This window comes from Miniopterus schreibersii, assembly GCF_964146895.1.
Source record: "Miniopterus schreibersii genome assembly, chromosome: 2".
Classification (NCBI taxonomy): domain Eukaryota; kingdom Metazoa; phylum Chordata; class Mammalia; order Chiroptera; family Miniopteridae; genus Miniopterus; species Miniopterus schreibersii.
In genome coordinates this window covers 1,247,326-1,270,517 of record NC_138102.1, presented here as the reverse complement: position 1 = coordinate 1,270,517, position 23,192 = coordinate 1,247,326, and the positions used below count along the sequence as shown (strand labels likewise).

Here is a 23,192-nt window from a genome sequence, read left to right as displayed (position 1 = left end):
GTGGTGAGGCCGCAAGAGCAGGAGCGATGGAGACGGGGGTGCGTGTCCCTGGGCCCCTCATTCCAGCCCACGGAGCAGCGGAGGCCTGACCCCCACCCCAGCTCTTGGTGACTCTCCTGCCTCAGAGCAGCCACTTTGCTCCTGGCGAACACGCTGCTTAGACTCGGGAAGGAGAGTCCCGCCCAAAGCAACAAAACCTGTAGACCCTATGATGAAATGTGCGTAAGTAATTTATGTCAATAAACTACCGTTGTGTGAGCACCGTACGCCAAGTTGTTGAAAATAACAAGAGCGATTTTGATCAAATAGCTTTGCCTGCATTGTCCTCAGAGTTCCACGGCTAATAATTCACTTCACCCGCACGCCAGCCCTGTGCGTAGATGCCGCTATGATCTCCTCTTATAAATAACCAGGCTGAGACACAGAGAAGGGGAAACCTGGTACACAAAAGTGGGCAAACTCCCGCTATGATCTCCTCTTATAAATAACCAGGCTGAGACACAGAGAAGGGGAAACCTGGTACACAAAAGTGGGCAAACGCCCGTTCAAACCCAGACGGTCTGACCGCTGTGCTCTCGCTGACCGACGTTCGGCACAGCCCTGGGGACGGGTTAGAGAACTCCTCCCCGTGTGAGACACTGAGCGTGCGTGTTGCCTTCTTGGATATTTTCCCATACAATTTTTAACACCGAGAGGAGACTGTATCTAATTTTATATCCACAGGTTATAAATTTAATGTCCTAACTCGGGAAGTTACTAAAGCAGTGTTGCAAATGCGTGGCAGGCGCGGTGGGTGGCTCAGATACATCCCACTTTATTTAATGATTTATATCTTATTAAACTTTCAGTTGGTTTCAATTTTTCTTTATGATAAATGCGGCAAAGTATGTCTCCAAATAATGTTTTATTCTGTATTTTGTATCATGCCCTGAAGTTACATTCCTAGCCACATTTATGCCCAGGCGAGGCGTATAATAATTTTAGAGTTTAGATAAAGCTTTTAAAAAGTTGGGAAACTTCTTAGGGGAGATGAAGCACTGTGATTTCTGCTTACATTTAGAATTATTTCCCACTTACAGAAGTCAGTAGATTCAAACGCATCTTTTATTAAAAACCTCACCTTCCTGGGTTAACAAGATGACATTGAAACTTTTTTTCACTGTAGACTCTTCCCTCCCCCCCCCCCCCAAATGCAGGATTTTGTGAAAAATTGATATAGGAAACTGAGTTAAAAACATAATCGCTCTGCCCTGGCCAGTGTGGCCCAGTGGTTAGAGTGCTGACCCGCGGACAGAAGGGTCCCGGGTTCGATTCCCAGTCAAGGGCGTGTGCCTTGGTTGCAGGTTCGATCCCTGGCCCCCGTCAGGGCGCCTGCGGGAGGCAGCCAATCGGTGCGTCTCTCTCACCTCGATGTTTCTCCCCCCCCTTCACTCTCTAGAAAAATCAGCGGAAAAAATATCCTCGGGTGAGGGTTACAGAGAGAGAAAAATTTGCTCGGAGGGGAATTCGGTGTGTGGGCCAAACCCCCGCACTTGACAGCCGCCGACTCCTTCGCGCGAAGTCCCAGGGGCACGATTTTTAAGAAACTGAAAGAGCCTCTGTGTTTTGCAGGCCGGCAGCTCTGGGGGGGGGGGGGGGGACTGCGCAGCGCAGAGCGAAGAGCGAGCTCGGGGGCGCGGGCGCCAGCGGAGGCGGAGAGGGCAGAGCGGGTAGGAGCGGGCGCAGGGCACAGCCAAGCAGCAGCGGCTGCCGGAGGGCAGGACAAGCGCGTGTGAAAGAAAAGAAAATACGCAGTGAAGTGGCGCCGTTGGCGGATTCTCCCGGCCGAGCCTTTACGTGGTAGTTTAACCCAACTTCACTTTCTTTCTGCCTAATGTGTAAAAACGTGGGGGGCGGAATCCTAAGCAACATTGACTTAGTTAGAGTCCCCGATCTTTCAGATTTCAAATAAAAACTCCCTCTGGATATAGCAAAATTAATATAAAAGTCAACGTTTCGATACATTTTAATTGCTTATTAACATCTAAGGATTAAAAGGAGCTTGCGTTATGTTAATATAACCATGTTACTTAAATATTGGCCAGAATTGGTTGAGTTTAATAGTTGGTTGTTTGATTTGATTCATTTTACTTTTTCTATGTGATTTCTGAGTTTACAGCAGATGCTTAGCTGTGGAACTTGAAATGCTTCTTCCAGTCACCAGGAAGCTGGCTCATGATCTCATTTTATTAACGTTTCGCTTTGATTACTTTGCTCCCTCTGCCTGCCTGACTTTGCCCTTCCAGAAATGTCCCTGCTGCTCTGCTGAGTATAAAGAGAAAGGTCCCAGGTGGTGACTTAGCTGTGGGTTGAAAACAAACAAAGGGAAACAAGCCCATTAACCCCTGGTGGACTCACTACAGTGACGCAACTTCCTTCTTGACAATTAACTTTTGTCTGAAATATTGTTCAACTTCCAGTCCTGCTGCAGTGTTTATGGAATATTCTTTTTTTTTTTTTTTTTTTAATATGATTTCAGAGAAAGGAAAGGAGAGGGAGAGAGAGAGAGACAGAAACATCAATGATGAGAGAGTCATTGATCGGCTGCAGCCCACAACCCGGGCATGTGCCCCGACTGGGAATCGAACCCCGATCGCCTGCATCCCAGGTCGACCCTCAACCACTGAGCCACGCCCGGCTGGGATGGAATATTCTTTTTTAAAACCTCATATTTAATGATACCGCATATTTCTATGACTCAATTAACTTATTTTCTGACGTCTGCCCTTAGAAATAGTATCGTTTGATGCGATAAATAAGCCCAGTAATTTATTTTGTTAAAATCCCGCTTCTGATACTAAGGATGACAGAATAGAGGCTCATTCAAGAAATTTAACCCCAGGAAATGCTGGGGGCATTCAGTCAATGAGCAGCAAAAGCAGAAGGACAGTGGTCTGGTCCCAAGCTGCCTCCTAGGATCCGGGCACAGGGCAAAGGCCACCTCCTGAAACGCAGGGTCCGGGACTGCATGTCGTGAACGGCTAAGAGGCAAAGCGAAGCAGGTGGGGAGACAGCGAGGGAAAGTGGGTGCTAGTTTATATACGGTGGTCAGAGAAGGTGGCCCAGGGGTGGAGGACACCCACGCAGCAGACAAGACATTGGCAGGATGATGAATGCAAAGGCCCTGGGGCAGGGACATGACAGGGCTCTGGTCCCGGGAGGCCGTGTGCCCAGCACAGTGAGAAGAGGAGACCCGGGGGCAGGCGGGCAGGGGCTCAGATCACACAGCGCAGTCCCCAGGGCGTGGTCACCTCTGACGTTAGTCTGAGGGCTGACATGGACAATTGAAGAGTTTGGAACAGGCAATTTTAAGATTGAAGTTGAATTTTCAAAGGATCAATTTTGCTGATTTGAGTGGAAGACGCTGTAGAGAAAGCAGGAGAGCAAGAGCGTCGGTTAGTCCTGAGTGCTCTTGTGTGCGGTGCGCTTGCGTGTGCGCCCGTGTGTGCCTGTGCGTGTAAACCGTGCTGAGATGCGGCCAAGGGTCTGTGGCTCTGACTTCCCCAGTTCTGTCTAGTGAGCTCTCATTTTTCAGTAGCGCATTTGTTTTTCGTATTTTATTTATGAATAATTGGAATAAAGTGTTTAATAACGTCGCGTGACTATGTTTTCATATTACTCGTTTGTATATTATGAGTGAGGCCCGAGTGGTGTAAACACGTCTCAGAAACTACAAACTTATGAATTTTAAAATATAATTTGTCCTGTGAAAGAGTTACAACATCCAAACTCGAATCCCAGGATTAGCCGTATGTTAAATGAAAACAACCATAATAAATCTGTTATATCTATACTGATTTTTAGGCTTTTCTGAAGAGATAAAAATATTTCAGTTTAGAAAATTTAATAGTTGTTTCCCAATTAACTTCATTTATCCCGGCTTTTTCTTTCTGGGAAAACTGTAACGTGTCAAAAATGCAACCATTTTCCAATACTACTGCAGTAATTCCAAGTATTTTAATTAAGTTATTTTACATAAACAAACATTTAAGGGAAAACACCATGTACATTCTATGTTTTAATACATGTAAATAAGCCAAATACCTAATAATAAATTATTAGTCTTGATTCAGAGAAAGGAAACCACACAGCGCTTAGCATGGCCCAGTCCCTCCTGTGTTGAGGGCTCTGTCTAGACCACAGGAAGACCTGGGACAAGCACTACGTAAAGTCATCGAAGTGAGTGGTTCCCCCCCGGGGACCCTGAAGAAGGTCGGCAGAGTTGGGGGTGTTTTTCGCAGTCACATTGGGGGCATATTTAAGGCAGGCAGTGGGCAGAGGCCGGGATGCTGCTCACCTCCCAGCAATGACAGGACAGCCCCCGAGCGGGGATCACAGGGCCCCACACGTCAGCGGTGTCCAGGCTGAGAGCCGCGATCTCGGGGTCATCTGCTAACGGTCATTTTGAAAAGGAACGTGCTTCCTCCTTGACACCCGTTTTCACAGATCTCGACAAGAGTGAGGTGTCGGGACCCCTAGGAAACTCGGGGCCTTCGCTCATGCTTGTTTCCCGGGTCGAGGGGGAGAAATGAGAGCTGAGTGAGTGTCTCGGGGTGGTGGGCATCCCCGATTTTCACATCACACCCTGGAAATCGGTGATGTGATTAAAATCCGGAGAGCGGCGTATAGACGCTGGGTCTGCGTCCCTCGGAGCTTTTGGACGCAGAGCTTTCTCTCTGCGCCCTGACCTGCCACGGCGACTGTCACCACTCCGCTTGTCTTGCTGCTGCAGACGGCAGTAGATCAACCAGCACGCGTGGAGCTGCGGGCCCCAGAGCCCACCTCACGATGTTGGGGAGACGAACCCCGGCTCTCGTCGTAGCCCAACAGGCCGCAGGCAAGTGGCAGCTCCGTCCTCGGGCGTCATCAAGACCCGAGCAGCCGCGCCAGCAAAGTCCACCCTTCTCCGGTTTATTTTTACTGGGCCCTTTTTATGGTGGGACTCAAAGCGTCCTCATCTGTCACCCACGGTCATGCCCGTAGTAAGTGGTATATGGAGAGTAGATCATACTTGTAAAGCAACATGTTTTAAGACATCTGTAGACATAATTCCTTCCCTCCTCCAACCTTCTATTACCCTGCTTATTTACATCTTAATGTATTTCATCTTTATTGACGTTTTACTTGGCGCTTTCCAAGCGAGTCCAACTTCAGTTTTCATGCAACTGTTTCCTACTTGGGAAGTTTTCGGCATCAGTGTGTCTCTGTTAGGATTATATCCAGTGGTATTAACTCGTCTGAAATTCAGAACCAAATACGCATTCGAAACGCTGTAGGAAACAAGGTGAGGGGACTAGTTCTCGGAAGAGCACCGTGGTTTCCAAGCCACGTATCAAGCGTGAGGAAGAGATGGCCACGGGCCTTTAGGTCTTAAAATGTTGCCGCCGTGTCTCCGTCTTCCAAGGCGCAGAGAGTCTTTGAAACGGCGTCATCCTGCCTGTGACTGAGGTGTGTGGCCACCACAGCGCAGGGTTCGGAACAGCCCCGATCCCCCCCTCCGGGGACGGTGATTGAGTTGGTAGCTGGGTGTTACCGCTGGACCCCGTCAGCCTTTCCCGACCCCACTAACCTGAAGACGCCCTCCGGCAGGCTGAGTCTCGCGTTTCGGTTAGGAAATGTCTGTCGCTGATCACGGGTGGCGTTTGTCGATGTCCTTGCTCTGAGACCGCCCTGAGAATGTCTCGTCCTCTGTCCCTTCCAGCTGAGGGAGCCTGCGGGGGGACCTTGCGGGGGACCAGCAGCAGCATCTCCAGCCCCCACTTCCCTTCCGAGTACGAAAACAACGCCGACTGCACGTGGACCATCCTCGCCGAGCCCGGGGACACCATCGCTTTGGTCTTCACGGACTTTCAGCTGGAGGAGGGCTACGACTTCCTCGAGATCAGCGGGACGGAAGCGCCATCCATATGGTAAGTGCCGGAGGGACGCGGCCCCCGTCTCCCACGGCGGGCTGCATCTGTGCCCTCGTTGGAGGTCACTGGTTGGCACGCGCGTCCTTTCTTTGCCTGGCTGTGTCGGCTACTAAAGCGTCACCTGTATTGCGCCTGGTTTCAAAGTTTCTAGAGGTATTTTTGTGCTGGTGTTTGGGGCCGGGAGGTTCTCGAGGCCCCGGGTCATCACTGGAAGTCACTGCGCCCTCACTCTGGACTCTTAGAAGGTCACTCAGGAGACGGCTGAGCAAGGTAAGTTTGGATTTGATCCAGGGCTGACTCAAAGCGATCGGACGTCTTCAGGCCGCGGACATTACCAGTGACTGACCTACTGTGCTGCGGGTACAGGCCACACACTCCTTCCCTCCCTGGAGAGGCTGCAGCGAGTCGTGAACCACTGTGAGGGTCACGGCAAAGCACACGTGCTAACCCCACGCGGCACAGAGCTGGCCCCTGGCCGTCAGTGCCCGTCGGCGCTCTGCTGGGCACGGAGTGGAGTCAGGAGCACCGGGCCCAGCGAACGGCACTCGATTTAGGTTTATGGTTTGGCGGGAAGAGCAGCTTTAGCTGTGTCTCTATTGCGATGGGAAAGGAAGAATTTAGAGACTAGATGTCGAAAAGCTGAGTGAGTCTGATCGGAGTCATTTGTTGTAGGTTGAACGGTTTCTTTCGTTCCATTTATTTAATTTCCGAGCATTTAGAAACGGCGTCTGTGATCTAAGTCAGCGGAGGGGCTGTGAACTAACGCGGATATGAGCACGCTCGCGTTTGGGGGGACGCGGGGGGGTGGGCCGTGCTCACCCTTGGGAGGGGTGTGAAATGAGAGTCGTGAATGTTCCTGGATGTTGAAGTGTCATTTCAGTGCAGACTAATGGATAAAGATTCAGACCTGAAGGTGTCATAAATTACCCCACCTGTTTTAAAGCAATTACTGAAATTGAATTTTATTTCCCGAGACTCATGACTCAGGCAGAGGGTTCCTGGTAATGGGTAAGTTACGCCCCGCGTCAGTTTTGCCGTGTTTATGTTCAGCGTTACTTCGACTCAGAGAGAATGACTGTGGCCCCTGCGTCTTTACCCCGCATGTTGTTTACCTTGAGTGACACTTTAGAGGGAGCCGGTTGACCCGCATTTTATGAGACAACTTTAAACCCTCGGGAACTTGGGGATGGTATCATCGCGCTCCCCCAGGTTCTACCACAAACAAGCCCTGTGACCTTGGACAGACCCCTCAGCGACTCACTTAAGAACCAAGTGAACTTTTAAATTAACTCATCGCGCGTCTGCCGAGTGCCTGCTGGTCTGTCAGCCACCGTAAGAGACTCAGCGATGCGACCGCCTCTCGGCTTTAACGTCGCCCGGCCCTGGTGTCGGGAAGCCAGCGTGTGGTGCCCGATGCTCAGAAATTACGTGACTGATGGAGAAGGGGCCTTGGTTGGGAGAAATTCTGGGATAACTGGTGTCGAACGATCGCCTTGCTGGCCAGACGTCGGGTGGGGGGAGAGGGAAGAGTGCGGCGATTTGGACGAGTTGAGAACCCGTGACCAGGAAAGCGCTGGGCACAGACGCAGTCTACGTGAGAAGGAGCCGCAAGGTGCACGTAGGTTCCCATCAGTCTCCGGGTCAGACAGGGCGCGAAGCGGGTGCAGCCAGGCTGACCACGGGCTGCGGAGGGCCACGCGGCCCCGGCCCGCCCGGCTCGGCTTCCTCCCGGGTGGCGAGAGCTCGTTTCACTGCCCAGGGAGGGCGGCGGGAGCCAGAGGAGGCTTCGGCTTGGTTTGCTTCTTTCTTTCTCCCCCGTTGGGTTCTCTGCCATCCCCTCCTCTCTCTGCTTTGCTCGCATCAGACTTTCCCCTGATACTTGCCCGAGTGCTCGACGGTCGGACTCGGAGAGCGCGTGTGGGTGGGTCTGCGTGAGCCCAGGCTGGGTCTGTCTGAGATGCCCAGTGGGGTCGGCGGCGCTGGTCGGGCCGGAAAGCACTGGCACCGTGAGAGAATATTGGCACAGCGGCCGGGCCGTCGCCCCCGGGCTTCCTGGTGTCTGGATTCGGGCTCAGAGGTGTTTTCAGCTCTCTGAAATCTACCCAGGGATCCGCCAGGGCACCGAGAGTGACGACCTGGGAGCAAACTGGAAGACCGGGGCCGTCGTTGGGCAAGTTCTATGGGACCTTGACCCCGTGGGCCTCCTTCCGTGGGGCCACGGCTGCCTGTCGCTCACCGCGCTCCCCCTCCGCAGACATTGCCAGAGCGAGTCTCGTGCTGGTTGTATTCCGACGGCGACGTGTGTGCTCCCCCGGGCTTGGCACTGAGCTCAGTGGTAGTTGTGGGTGACGAGGCCGAGTGAGCCAAGGGCGGAGCTGGACTCAGCCTCAGTCTCTGTCCCCAGGTCACTGTCCGTGTCCCTCTCCTGCCATCCCCCTCGCAGGACAGCCCAGGTGTGAGGAGCACCCTGTCGGGAGCCACCTCTGCTCGGCCTCAGGACCCCAGGTGATCCTAAAGCCTTGCCCGGGTCACTCCACAGGGAGATTCGCCCACCGACAAGCAACTCCGCACGCACACTGCGCGCCCGTGGGCTGTCGGGGAGACACAGCTTTTCCGGGCGACACTTAGTGTTTCCCATAATTGCAAAAATATGTCCCTGGAGGTGGCTGTAGGGCCCCTTTGTAAGTGGAGCTCTCGTCTTCCCACGACTCCTCAGTGGGGCCTGACAAGGAGAAGCTTTTCCTGAGTAACTATTGAAACCGACAGGAGCACATTTACAATAGAAATGGAATCACAAAAGTACGTTTCCAAGTACACGCAGATGTGGCTTATCTTTAAAGGCTTAGTTTACCGTAATTTTAGAGTGACAGTGTATGAAATGTCCCATGGCCCACACGCGTGTGTTTCACAGATGTCCCCAGCCCTGGACTGCACCGAGCACCCAGAATGGCAGTGTGGGTGGCCGTGCCCAGCCCCCACACAAGGTCCTGTGGCCGTCACAGCCCGGCCATGCTCATGACCGCGAGTGGCCTGGACGCACAAACACATATAATATTCCAATAATCTATTAAAAATAAAAAACAGGACATACAAGCAAGGGCGCTCTAAGAAAATTGTTAGAACAATATAGGATTAGCCCTCTTTTGATTTAATTTGGAGTGAAATTGCCAGCTCGGCTATGTTTTGTGGGAGGGTCGCCATGGCGACTGGAGGGAGTGATGTCAGACGCCAGAATTATCTGTGTATTAAAGGGGGAGGGTTTGCGTTTTAGCCTCACTGACTGTGGGTACATCGGGTGAGGCGGTTTGCTTCCTACCCCGACTCCAATTCTGCACAGACGGCTTTCGGTCCCGACCCTCCTCCAGCCGAGCTCCGAGTTCCCGGAGCAACATGGGCCCGTCGTTAGGATGCTTCTTGCAGGGAGAAGCCAGCCGAGCATCCTTTCTTTCTAAAGCAACTGGCTGGCGGCCTCACTCCTAACTCAGAAATATCCGGAGGAAAGGAAATGGATTTGAGTTCAGAGTTCAGCTGCTGCGGTGTCCAAATCAAAGCGCGGTGGCGAAAGGGATTAGGCAGGAAGTCGCGGAGGGGCATTAAAATCTTTCCGACAGGCTGCCCTGTAAATGAGGATCGTTGTTGCCTCCCCTCCTGGGACCGGGAGCCTGCGGGGTGGAGAAGGAGAGGAAACGGGGGCCGGCGGGCGCCTTTCACGGAGCCCACTCCCAGGCGCCCGTTCCCTAGGAGCCTCCCACGGCTGAGCCTGGGGCCCTGAGAATGAACCCGACTGGGCAGCCGCTGGGGCCTCTCCTCGCAGAGCCCAGGCTGCCCCCCGCCCCTCCCCGCCCCCTCCGGGGCACCTACAGTTTCCCGCAGGGAGCACAGCCCTGCCTCCCTTTCAGCACATTCTTCATCCCTGGCAGGGTCCAGGGCCATGACCACGTGCAAATCCTATGTTGTCCGGTTTAGTTTCAGTCGAATTGAGACAATGCTTAGAGTGACGTGCAAAAGGCAGAACTGAAAGAAGCAATACAGGTGGACGGAGACTTTTTATAATCGCCCCCCCCCCCCCACCGGGGAACGTCAGGGGTAATGAAGGCAGAGTGCTCCCGGCCGGTCGGATCAGGCCTGACTGTTATGTCCAGAGTCTGTCTCTGGTTCCCGAGGCTCAGGCTCAGGCGTCCGCTCACCAGCAGGACTCTACCCGCCCTGCCTGCGCCCGGCAAGGTCACGTGGGGAGGAAGCGAGTGGTGTGACCGTGTGAGTGGTGTGACTTCGCTTTGCCCTGTCCCATTAACCAGCCACCGTTTCCCTGCTCAATCAAGCCAATCAGTGACCCGCTGGAGCCAAAACAGGACTTCAAAGGCCGCAGGGACCCCAGGGAGCTTTAAAGAGCCCAGGAGGGTCCATAACACCCACAGTGCCGATGCAACTTGTCACTTGATTGGTAATTGACTGGGCACATTTTTTATTTTACACTTTATTTTGGAGTAAATAAATAATGGCTTATAAACCATTTGAATAACTTTTAGAAGTGGTATTTGTTCTGGACACCCTGACACGTGGTGTAACATTGCCTCTGTTTTTTCCTATATGCATTTTTTAAAATTTATCTTTATTGTTGAAAGTGTTACAGACGCCCCCCCACTGGCCCCTCCACCCCGCATCCTTGCTTTCTTTTTACCTTCAGCAGGTGCGCGGAAGGATTGATTTCAGGGAGACTTACGCAGCCTGCGCCTCTAGAGCCCTTCCTCCCCAGTCACACGTGTTTCACTTAAGCAGGTGAGGTGACCCTGGGCCAGGCCTGCAGGGACACCAGGACCTCAGGTGACGTTCTCCGGGGCCCATGTCCCCCGCCCTCGCCCCTGAGATGCAGCCTCTGTGGGGGGGCCGAGGAAGGGCTTTCTGGGTGAATTCGCCAGGACCGGAAAAGCAGCAGGCTCCCGTGATGGGCCAGCGGAAGCTTCTGCTGGGTTTCCAATCCCCCGGTTGACCCTCCCGACTCCCTGCCAGGCAGCTGTGCCCAAGGGAGGGCCCAAGGCCACGGTCTCCTTCCTGGCGCAGGGGGTGGGGGGCTTCACGAGCGGGCGCAGGGCACCTTCTCACGGCTCGCAATCGAGTCTCACCTCATCTTCGGCGTCTTCCCTCTGGCTGCCACCAGTCCCCAGAATTTCAAATGCACAGAACTGAGCACCTCTCAGAAGCCACAGCTCTGTGGCAACACTTCTCCTGTCCTGTGAAATCCTACCGCTCACCCTCCTTACACTCAAAACACACTTCCTGTGGGTTATTTATGTTGCCGGAAATGGGAAAAATGCCCCCACTTGGGGGTTTTAATTCATTTAAAAAAATACTTGTTTTTTTGTAGTCACACCTTTCTCTTTTTGCATATTTATTTTTGTTTTTGCTTTTTTGTCTCAGGAACAAAATAATCACAATTAGATTTACACTCTTAGATACATTTGCCTTTTAAAAAATGTGCCATGTTTTAAAGGGGCTGTTGTACCAACTCTATTTTAGTTGTTCCTGAATGATGGTTGAGAACTTTCCTTTATTCCCAAAAGTAGCCAACGTGTACGTCACGGTGTTGCAATAGACCATTTTGATATCTCCACTTAAAGTGTCTCCCAGAGCTCTGAGTGTCTCATTTCCACTTTCTTTGTAACATTTGCACAATTTCTTGGAGGGCTGGATAGGAGAACAGGGCGATTTTGTGCAACCCAGTAGGTCTCCAGCAAGTGTGACGTTTCACGGCTTGGGTTTCGTGCTCTGGGTGCATCCGTGCGGCTCCGAGAGCCCTGCTCAGGAGCGGGGCCGGGAACGCAGCGGTTCCGTCGATGTGGGATAGTGTGGGTCAGGCATTCAGATCCCGAGGTTTTCTTTCCTGGACATAAAACGAGGTCAATGATACTTACCTTGCTGGGCAACAATTAAAATATAGGTCGGAAACCTGCCCCTGTGGCTGGCACAGAGACACCTGATGACCTGCATCCATCAGCCACCATCCCCGGAGCATGAAACACGATGAAGCAGCAGCGAGGTCAAAGGTGCTGTTGGCGTTTGGGGGAGAGACGCGAGTCCCCAGGGAGGTCATCGAGGGCTGTTAACCAGAAAACGTGGGGTTGACAGAGGCCCTGAGGCTAAGGGGTCTGGGTGGGCAATGCAGTGGGAATTCGGGGCGTCTTTATACGCAAAAAAAAGTGGAGATGTGAGAGCACAGCTGTGCGAGTGGCCTGAGGTTCAGGGGTCACCGTGGTGAGAGACCCTGACTTTTTCTCCAGAAATGTCCGCCGCGTTCCTGGTTTCTGCTGGTACAAGGAAAACAGTGGTCTGGGAGAGCTGAGATGATATTGGTGCATCTGGTGGATCGGGAGAGAGGAAATGAGAAATAATAAAGAATTACAGGATCTTAGGAGTCAGACGCAGAATGCATGAGACTGTGGGCACAGGAGGGGTCAGAGAGGAGCGGGTCCCCTGTGGGCACGGTCACTGGCTCCGCAGTGGTATATATATTCTAATTTTATTTATTTTTTATTTATTTTTATTTTTTAATATATCTTTATTGATTTCAGAGAGAGGAAAGGAGAGGGAGAGAGAGAGACAGAAACATCAATGATGAGAGAGTCATTGATCGATCCTGCAACCTGGGCATGTGCCCTGACCGGGAATCGAACCCTGATCGCCTGGATCCCAGGTCGATGCTCAACGGCTGAGCCACGCCCAGCTGGGCTAATTTTATTTTTTAATTACAGTTTTCATGCAGTGTTATATTGTATTAGCTTCATGTATGCAACATAGCAGTTGCACAATCATATTCTTTACACAGTGATCCCCTAATATTTTAAGTACCCACCTGGGTGATATTTCAGGGATCACCTTAAACTAAGAACTTGTTAAAATTCAAATGTCTAGGACTCGAGGCTGGAAAGTGGGTTTGGGGAAGTCTGGGCGTCTTCAGGGCTCTCCATGTGAGTGAGAAATCTGGAAGAGCTTTAACTGATGTTCAGACCCATGGGGAAGGGTCTGGAGAAGCCTGGATGCTCTTGGCTGGGACGGACGGCCTGGCCCTCTCCCCACGACCACAGGCCACCTGAGGGTTTAGAGCCGGGGGCTCCCCATGGACGGTCCAGGAGGGTGATCCCCGGTCAGCTGAGGGACCCTGCTCCTTCCAGCCTGTGGCTCTCATCATGTGACTCCTGATGGGGGGGGTAAGGGAATCAGAAAAGGCTTGGGACAGGTCAGAGTATCCCCTGTAACGAGGGCCCATCCGCCTGCTGAGCCACAAAGACCGAGGCTCCAGCCGCCCTTCTCTCCTCGTCTTTGCCAAGTGCCTGGTGTGGGTCAGGGGGTCCCTGTCGAGTGGTCATCGAGTGTAGGACTGAGGTTCCTGCCCATTAGCCTTCAGGGACCCCCAGCATCCAACAGAGGGATCGTAACAAGAGGGGTCGTTAAAAGGCAGACAGATACCTTCTTTTATAAAAACACTAAGGTGGGGGAGGTGGAGTCTCCTCCTCTTATAAAGACGCTAATCCCATCCCGGGGGCCACCCCTCGTGACCTCATCTCACCCCAACCACTGCCTGGTGCCCTCCTCACGTGGGCACGTTGGGCATTAGGGCTTCAGCACGAACCAGGGGACACGCTCAGTCCCCTGCTCCTCCCCCTGTGGGAAACGCAGGTTTGCGGACCAGGCCTCCGGTCCCCTCTCCCTGTGGCCTCTCAGCCGTGCCGACCCCCCCTGTATGTGTCCGTCTCTGTCACGTCTCGTAGTAGCAGCTGATGGTGCCTGCCCGGCGCTGCAGGTACAACACACGAAACGAACCAGAACAGACGGGATGCCCCGAATGTCCCGACCTCAACGCGGGCCGCACTGTGTTTTAGTCTGAGCGGAGCTGGAAGCTGTGACGGGGACAGGGCGCCGTGTGTCGGTGGGTAAAGCTGAGCCCTCTGCGGTCCCTGTGGCTCCCGCATCGGGGGCGCATCTGGACGAGACGCCCTGCGGCCCAGGGTGACTCGGGGTCGCTTTCGTTCCCTCACCTCCTAACTGTGCAGCACAAACTCCTGGGAGGCGTTTGAAAACCGACCTGTGGCCGGCAACCAAACTCACACATGGCGCAGCTTCCCTCGCGGCTCCCTGCTCGCCGCGTCCCTGTCACCAACGCCAGCGGGAGCACGGGGAAGGCCTGGCGAGCAGAGGCCACGCGGTCGTCAGCGATGCCTCCACAGAGGGAGCCCATACGGGACACGGGACACACCAGGCCCACGCCTGTCACAGCAACATCCGTGCTCCGTTAGTGACAGAGCCCAGCGGGCGGGACCGTGTGACGGACGCGGGTGACCCTTCTCATTCAAATTCTGTCCCGACAAATACGCCCAAACCCGCCCGTTAGCCAGAGAAGGATCTAGGCTGGGGGAACCCTTGGCCCCAGTTGCACACGCGTGTTGCGGGCTGCGGGGGAGAATGTAGTGAAATGTTTAAAATTACGGCTGCATCCGTGGTTTCCCGCAACGCCGCCCTGATGGGTAGGTCGTCTCCAGGAGGACAAGTGGAAAGAATACCAGCAGAATAAATCCGTGAATCATGAATATTTTATAGATGAGAGGGAAAGCTCTATGTGCTCAGAAAGAAAAAGACCGGCGTCCCGAGAGGAGTGTGGAAGCGGGTGGACGTGAGTTTCCGGGGCGCGGAGGCCGTCCGCGTTCTGTGACCCCCACGTGAGCGGGACCCGGGGGCCCTGGGGTTCGGGTGCAGGACTGTCCCCCCGATGATTACAGTTATGCTGAGGGTGGGCTGTTTCTCCGCCAGGCGGGAAGCTTTTCTGTCGAGAGCTCCATTCACTGGGTCACCCCCAGAGCAGCTGGCAGGTGTGAAAATTCACGTTTACAGCCCCCGCGTGAGCGCCTGCTCAGGTCCGGCGTGTTTTGCGGGGAGGCGGCATCCACAGAGCTTTCTGTGCCTTACGTGGGGGACGCGGATCCCGGGATGAGAGCCGTCTCTCCTTTATTAAATTTCTTCATGACCCGTGTTTCCAGATTACTGCCAGTGGCCCGTCGGAACGAAACACGTGCAGAATCGTACAGTGAAATAGAAAACAAAAGCCAGGAAGACCGAATTAATTAGCTATAAATGGACATTGATGGAATTGCAGAGACCAAAATTAATATTTAATTTTTAATTTCCAGGAAACTATGACAGAAAGAGGAACTTGGCATTTACCACACTCTTGTTAGCAAAAGGGGAAAATTTCCAAATATCTCTCAGGATTGGCAAAGTCGTGTGTTGTTTTTTTCCCTGCTAAATTTAAAAATAAAATTTAACCTGGGGCTTCATACCTGGCGCCAGAAAATGGAAATGATTTGCTGTTCTGAACAGAAGAATATGAAATTCAACAGCCAGTTACCTGTGAGTTTCCCTCCGTGTGATTTTAAGTCAAACTCATGCCACCCGGACAATTTGGAGAAAACACACACACACACGCCTTTATACATTTCTCCCTCAACAAGACGTGTTTATTTATTTATTTATTTATTTATTTTATTTATTTATTTTTAATGTATCTTTATTGACTTGAGAGACAGGAAAGGAGAGGGCGAGAGAGAGAGATAGAAACATCAATGATGAGAGAGTCATTGATCGAGCCCGCAACCCGGGCATGTGCCCTGACCGGGAACCGAACCCCAATCGCCTGGATCCTAGGTCGATGCTCAACCGCTGAGCCACGCCCGGCTGGGCAAGACGTATTTATTTCTATATTCTACTCGAGGCTGCTGTGCTGGGTATGGCGGGAAATTAAGGAAAGAAAGAGCGGTCTTCCTCAGGGACCCCGGTCTCGTTGGTCGTCTTGAGGGAATCGCTCTGTTAGGTAGAATGTGAGTCTGTACGTCTGTGGTCCATCATGGACGTTGGTCCGGGTGACATGTGCTGTACTGGACAGCTGCTGTCATGATTGTCTTGGTGGGTAGCTCGCAATGTGAGCAATGCCACTGATACTGCAGAACGCGGGGCTGTGTTGGGGAACCCCGATGAATCCAGCCGGAGCGGGAATGGCTCGCGTGGGACACGAAGAGGGGTTCACAGCAGGTGCAGCAACCGTATCAATAGTTGCTATCAGCCCCCTTGAGAAATAAACCTCTTGATTAAGATGATCATCTCTTTAAACACTTTGGAAACGAATCACGGCTTCCGTGTGTGTCGCTTCCCCGGGAAGGTTGAAGCACATTCGGGGTCTCGTGGGGCCGCAGTCCATTTTCAGTCAGCTGTGTTTTTTTGGTATAAATCAGGATCGAGTGTACAGAATGCGAAATTAAGGCCAAACTACCAATGAATGAAATTCAATATATATTATATAAAGAATAACCGGAGAGGAAATCCAATACTCGGCAGATGTTCTTTCCTAATAATAATATTTGGTTTTAACATAAATCTAGTCTCTAAAAGTAAACATGTTTTTAGAAAACAGAGTAAAGCTAGACCGAATCCTTGTTTGGCGGAAGAAGTCAGACAAAGCCCAGTTCAATGACTTAGGCCCCGAGTCTCATGCAGCTGAAATCAGTTTCCTTTCCTTCTCTATCAGGGCGGACGACCCACTTATTAATTTATTAATGCATTTTATTTTATTTTATTTTTTTATTTTTAAATATATCTTTATTGATTTCAGAGAGAGGAAAGGAGAGGGAGAGAGAGAGACAGAAACATCAATGATGAGAGAGTCATTGATCGTTGATCGGCTGCAGCCCGCAACCCGGGCATGTGCCCTGACCTGGAATCGAACCCTGATCTCCTGGATCCTAGGTCGATGCTCAACCCCTGAGCCATGCCTGGCCAGGCAATTTTCATTTGTACCTACCTCTTTTAGGCTGTGTGCAATGCCCTGGCCTTTGTAGAGTTTTCAATCTACAAACCCGTGAGAAGGCAAATACTTACAAATGATGCTAAAAGCCAGGAATGGAATAGGTTGAAACCCAAGACAGAAGAGAAAATGGTCGGGGGTGAGACAGCTCTGAGGGGTCTGGGGCGCAGAGAAGCCGCTGCTCCTGTGCTCTGCTCTTGGGCAGAGCTAAGATCCCCCGGGGCCTGTAATGGTTATCAACCGCTGACTTTACTCAACAAATATTGATTCGCTATTATGTGCTAGTGACCCTTCTGGACCCTGGACACAGATGCGTCCGTCAACGGAAGGAAAACAGGCTTGTGCGATGTGTGGGTTTCACGCTAACTAACGAGCAGTAATCGACTTGACCGTGACCCGGGTGTCTTCCCCGGCACCCTGACGCTCACCTTCTGGTGAGTAATCGAGACGCGCTGACGGCCCGGCGGCCGGCCTGGCTTGGGGTTGGTTGGGTGTCGTCCATGCGCCAGGCGACGGCCGGTTTGACCCTGGTCGGGGTGCGTGACGGGGCTGCGGGCTCCATGCCAGTCGGGGGCGTGCAGGAGGCAGCCGACCCATGTTCCTCTCTGACCGATGTTTTTCTCTTTCTCTCTCCCTCTCCGTCCCTCTCTCTCTAAAAATATCAATAAAAATCTTTTAAAAACGAACCGAGAAGTGCCGACTACATGAGGAAAATGTATGCGTTTTCCCTGACAGAGTAACCTAAAAAGATACATTTTAATGATTTTTTAAAAGCTCATAAAGTATTCACAAAACCAGTACATAAGTGATGAAAAAATAAGCCCAAGTCATTTCTTATTTAAAATCTTAAGCTATGCGTCGTCGCCGTGGAGTTTCTGCTCCGTAGTTAATGAGCTTTCTCTGTTAGGTTCTTACTCATTTCAGGCAAAACCGTCTAGCCCGCGAGGTGTAGATTTCTATCAGTTCCTAGGAAATAAACCTCCCGCTTCATTCTCATCGTATTTTTAATTTAATGACTGATAAACGTGCTGCCAATAACTTCTGTGAGACTGGCCCATTCACTCTCATTGCAGCAAATTAAAAACTCAATATTGTTTTCTTATTTAAATAGCAGAGGGTGACAATAACTAGGAATGATACACGAACACCATGTTTCTGAATAAAAAATACTCACCTGTTTTTGGAAAGTAGGTTATAAGAGAATATTCTTGACGCCTTGCCACAGCGTCCCCTCCTTTCTTTAGTTGGCATATAATGAGGTCGGAACCAACCCTGGCCTTTAAGTCAATCCCGTGCGGGACGTTCCCTAAATTAGCACGTGGAGCCTGCTATGAAGCCGGGAGCTCCCTGTGCAGGAACCTTCCTCTGAGCCCCGCGGGGGGCACACCTCCGCCTGGCAAAGGGCCGGCATCCTGCCCGGTGGGAGACGCCAGCCCCATGGCCACACGCGGGGGGGAGTCTCCATGTACTTCAGGCCACTGTGACTCGTTGGATATTTTTAACCCTCAGTGCAGGGAGGGTGTGTTCATTGAATTTTTAAAGGGAGCCCGGCTGGGCGTGGCTCAGTGGTTAAGCGTCGACCAGGGATCCGGGTGATCGGGGTTCAATTCCCGGTCGGGGCACATGCCCGGGTTGCGGGCTGCAGCCGATCAATGACTCTCTCATCATTGATGTTTCTATCTCTCTCTCCCTCTCCCTTCCTCTCTCTGAAATCAATAAAGATATATTTAAAAAAAAAAAAAAAAAAAAAAAGAATTTTTAAAGGGAGAGGAAGGCAGAGAGGGAGGGAGAAACATCGATGTGAGAGGAACACGGATCGGTTGCCCCTGGTACAGGCCCCAACCAGGGATCGCAACCTAGGTATGTGCCCTGACTGGGAATCGAACCCACAGACTCTGGGTGTAGGGGGTCAGCGTTCCAGCCAACTGAGCCACCAGCCAGGCTCTAGCTGGAGTGTTAGGGGAAAGTGAGATGGTCCCGTGTAATGGTCAGAAGAGAAATGTTTGTTTTCACTTCTGTCACTATAAGGCCCAGAGCCTTGTTTTCAGTTCATGTCCATAAACGTCTAAAACTGTCCCCAAATTATGCTGTGTAACAAAGAAGGGAAAATGAACTGCAAGAACCCTTCCATCCTACAGCTCCTTCTGTATCACAATATTACTAAACAGCAGGCAGTGGATGGTGGGCAGGGAGCATTCGGTACAAACAACGCACCTGTCGGCAAATACCTCTCACCTGTGACCTCACTGGGACATGCTCTTGAGAAAGACGTTAATCACATGCTAAGCAAAACTATTAGCCTGATTTTTCCTCTTAAGCATTGAAATAATTTTTATTTTGTTTCTCAGTTGTCATTTTTTTTTTTAATTCCCTATTTTGGTCATCTAGCTGGTTTTTCCACTTTATATTTTGGTAAGATTGTTTTCGATTTTACATAATTATGAGATAAATGTCAACGTGTGTTTGTAAATACCCATTTTCCCCCATGAAATAGATTCCTGAGATTTGCCGGGGCATTGAATATATGCATTTTTAATTATTTTAATCAGCACTGTGCGTTTACTGGACAAGAATTGTTTAAAAGATCCTGTTGGCAATATCCATGCAGACACTGGGTAAAGTCGGTTGTTGGAATTGCTATCAAATATGAAATACCTTAAGTAAATGCCTTAGTCACGCATGAAAAATGAGTATCGCCTTATACACATAAATAATGTCATAGAGACCCCTTGGGGACATGTGGCCACACCGGCCGGGACAAACGCGTCCCCGAGGAAAAGCAGAAACACTCGTTCCGGGGAAGGAAGGACACGGGCCCAGGAAGAACTGGTTGCACAGACCTCCCCTCAGGACTCGGGATCACGTCCCTGCTCATAGGAAAGGTGCTGGCCAACAGCAAGCGAAGCCTCGGGGGAAATGAGAGCGTTGGGAACCCCAGTCCTGCAGCTGGTTGTGTCAGTAACTTACGTCAACAGTGCTTCAAAAAAAAAAAGTCAACATGATTTAAATGACATTATATATTTTAGTTCAAGGAAGTGACTTAAAAAGTCACTGCTGTGGGAATTTAGGCTGTGGGCACACAGGCAAACTAAAAATGCCAGGGAATCCCTGCGCCAGGTGGAGAAAACAGCTCGGCCTCCAATTCTCCGCTGTGACAAGTCCCTCGCCTGAACGTGGAAACGCGCGGCTCGGCCCGGGCTGGAAGCCCAGCCATCGACCGAGTCCTGAGAACCAGCCTTGAAAGTAAGAACGTGGTTTGGGGCTCTTCGCACTCCTCGGGGCCTCTGTTTCTTTATTTTAAAGTGGAATAGAATTGTCCTAAGGCTTACGTGAGGAAACATAAGTAAAAGTACTCTGAAAACAAAGGATATCGCACAAAGTTGGGGCGTACATAGTCTTTCAATTTTCATTGGGTTCGATTGCCTGGTATTTAAAATTCAGGCATTAAGACTGGACGTTTTGGTTTACTAAGTGGTTTATCCAAAGCTCTAAACTTCTAATTTGAGTAGTCAACTCCCAAAGCACATGGAAAGGGCAAAAAAATAATCTTGAAGGAGACCCTGTGCCAAATTAAAGGGCAGAGTAATCGATCTGATTCTGAGAGTGTTGCTGGAAATGGAACGTGTCTGGGCAGTTGTGGTTTTGGGAGACTCGTGGGGGCCCTGGCGGAGGTGAGGGGGTCGCAGTCGCCCCCGGGAGACGGGCACCCTGAAGATCCCGCAGCTCCGGGCCTAATAGGAAGGAGCGCGGGCGGGTCAGCGTCGCTGTCCCTGGGGCCAAGGCAGCAATCGCGTGTGTCACACGTGCCGGGGTCAGAGACACTCAGAGGGTCCGGGTCCCGCCGCCTGAGCCGCCCTCCTGCGTGGACGTCCGGAGACGCGGGCGTCGTCAGAAATCCCCCGCGCCGGCTGGGAAGCCGAAGCTCCCGCAGCCTGTGGGGGCCGGTGCCCCCGGCTTTCCCGCGCAGGTCCCCGGGCCGGTCCCCGTCCCCCGTTGCTCAGAGGGGTTCGCTCTGTCCACGGCAGCCTCAGTTACGCACCGTGGAAATCTGGCTTCGGGCCCTTCCTCGCATTTCCGGAGCCCGGATGGAAAAGACCACGGATTTCCTAGCAGCTGCCTCTCGTGGAAGCGCGGAGACCGGCTCCTTGGCCGCATCCTTGTGGCTGTAGCACCAGAATGAACCTTGTCACGCGGGCCAGGCCCCCTGGGTCCCAGACGGGCCTCTCGTGGGACCTGCTGCGCTCCCGGGTCCTTGGTCGTCACTGCTGTGCCTTTGCCCCTGTGAACCTCATTTCAGCCTTTTAGGGTCCGCCGACTGCTCTCTTACCGATCACGTTAGCTGGAGCTCTGGGCATAAAGAAATCCGCGACGTGGCAGGTTCCTATTTGCCTGTTACGCGTCCCAAAGAGTCGTCATTTTAGGGCATATTCAACAGTCCAGGACCTCCCGTGACAGGGAAGGTGTATTTCCTTTCAGAGCCGCACAGGACACAGGCGCCTTCGTAGCTTAGGGACACAGTGGGGATAGGACAGTGAGCGTAAAATGGCCTTTTTTCTGGTGACTCAATCGAATGTTGACTAACAGTTTTTCCTGAGTGACAAAAACGCCGGGTGAGATGGTTTCAATAAAATGAGTTTTTAAAATTCCGTAGACCTCTGCATTCTAATTTGACAGCTTAGTAGAAATTCTCTCACTGATGAAAACTTCACTTGAAAACCCTCCCTCTCCTGGTGGATGTTAGGTTTCTGCTTCAGTAAATTAAAATAATAATATATGTGATGCTTTTGCAGCAACTTCAGATGGTTATTTTATTGTCAAAGTCACCGTTTGATAGTCAGTAATACCCATTAGTGCCACCATGGCAAAAACAGTTCAGACTTTAATACGAATGTGGGGCTGACATGTTCCCATAGCTCTTCAAAGACCCACTCACCATGTTTTTTCTTTATTTATCTTTATTGTTGAAAGTATTACAGACGTCCCCTTTCCCCCCATTGATCCCCTCCACCCTGCATCCGTCCCACCCCTGCTGACTTGTTGATGGAGCCATCCTGACAGGTGTGAGGTGATACCTCATTGTGGTTTTAATTTGCATCTCTCTGATGATTAGGGACGTTGAGCATTTTCTCATATGTTTCTTGGCCATCCATATGTCCTCTTTGGAGAAGTGTCTATTCAGGTCCTTTGCCCATTTTTTAATTGGATTGTTTGTATTCCTTTGGTTAAATTGTATAAGTTCCTTATATATTTTGGATATTAACCCTTTATCCGATGTGTTATCAGCAAATATGTTCTCCCAGACAGTGGGCTCCTTTTTTGTTTGATTGATGGTTTCCTTTGCTGTGCAGAAGCTTTTTATTTTGATTCAGTCCCATTTGTTTGTTTTCTCCTTAGTTTCTCTTGCCCTAGGAGATGTATCGGCAAACATATTGCTATGAGAGATGTCTGAGATTTCGCTGCCTGTGTTTTCCTCTAGGATTTTTATGGTTTCATGTCTTACATTTAAGTCTTTTATCCATATTGAGTTTACTTTTGTGTCTGGTGTAAGTTGGTGGTCTAGTTCATGTTTTTGCATGTATCTGTCTAATTTTCCCAGCACCACTTATTGAAGAGACTGTCTTTACTCCATCATGTGTTCTTGCCTCCTTTGTCAAGTATTAATTGACCATATGGCATGGGTCAATTTCTGGGCTCTCTCTTCTGTTCCATTGATCTATGTGTCTGTTCTTGTGCCAGAACCAGGCTGTTTTGATTATAGTTGCTTTGTAGTATAACTTGATATCTGGTATTGTGATCCCTCCAACTTTGTTCTTCTTTCTCAAGATTTCTGTGGCTATTTGGGATCTTTTTTGTTTCCATATAAATTTTTGATGTGTTTGTTCTAGATCTGTGAAATATGCTGTTGGTATTTTAATAGGGATGCATTGAATCTATAGATTGCTTTGGGTAATATGGACATTTTAATGATGTTAATTCTTCCAGTCCATGAACACGGTATATTCTTCCAGTTGTTTATATTTTTCCCTATTTCTTTTTTCAGTGTCCTGTAGTTTTCTGAGTACAGGTCTTTTTACATCTTTGGTTAATTTTATTCCTAAGTATCTTAATTTTTTTGTTGGAGTGGTAAGTGGGATTGTTTTTTTAGTTTCTCTTTCTGAGAGTTCATTGTTGGTGTATAAAAATGCCATCCATTTCTGGGTGTTAATTTTGTATCCTGTTATATTGCCAACTTCATTTATTAAGTCTAGTAGTTTTTTGGTGGAGTCTTTAGGGTTTTCTATGTACAATATCATGTCATCTGCAAGTAATGACAGTTTTACTTCCTCCTTTCCAATTTGGATCCTTTTATGTTTTCCTCCTGTCTGATGGCTGTGGCCAGGACTTCTAGTACTGTG

At 50.7% G+C, this 23,192-nt stretch overlaps 1 protein-coding gene across 1 annotated transcript in view; it reads left to right on the top strand.

Annotated features, from left to right (window-relative positions):
* The window catches only part of CSMD1 (CUB and Sushi multiple domains 1), a 1,001,626-nt gene that overhangs the window by 539,401 nt on the left and 439,033 nt on the right, over positions 1 to 23,192 (top strand). The window contains exon 5 of the mRNA XM_081129106.1: positions 5,741 to 5,948. Coding sequence (XP_080985232.1) covers positions 5,741 to 5,948 — 208 coding nt within the window. The remainder of the gene's footprint in view (positions 1 to 5,740; positions 5,949 to 23,192) is intronic.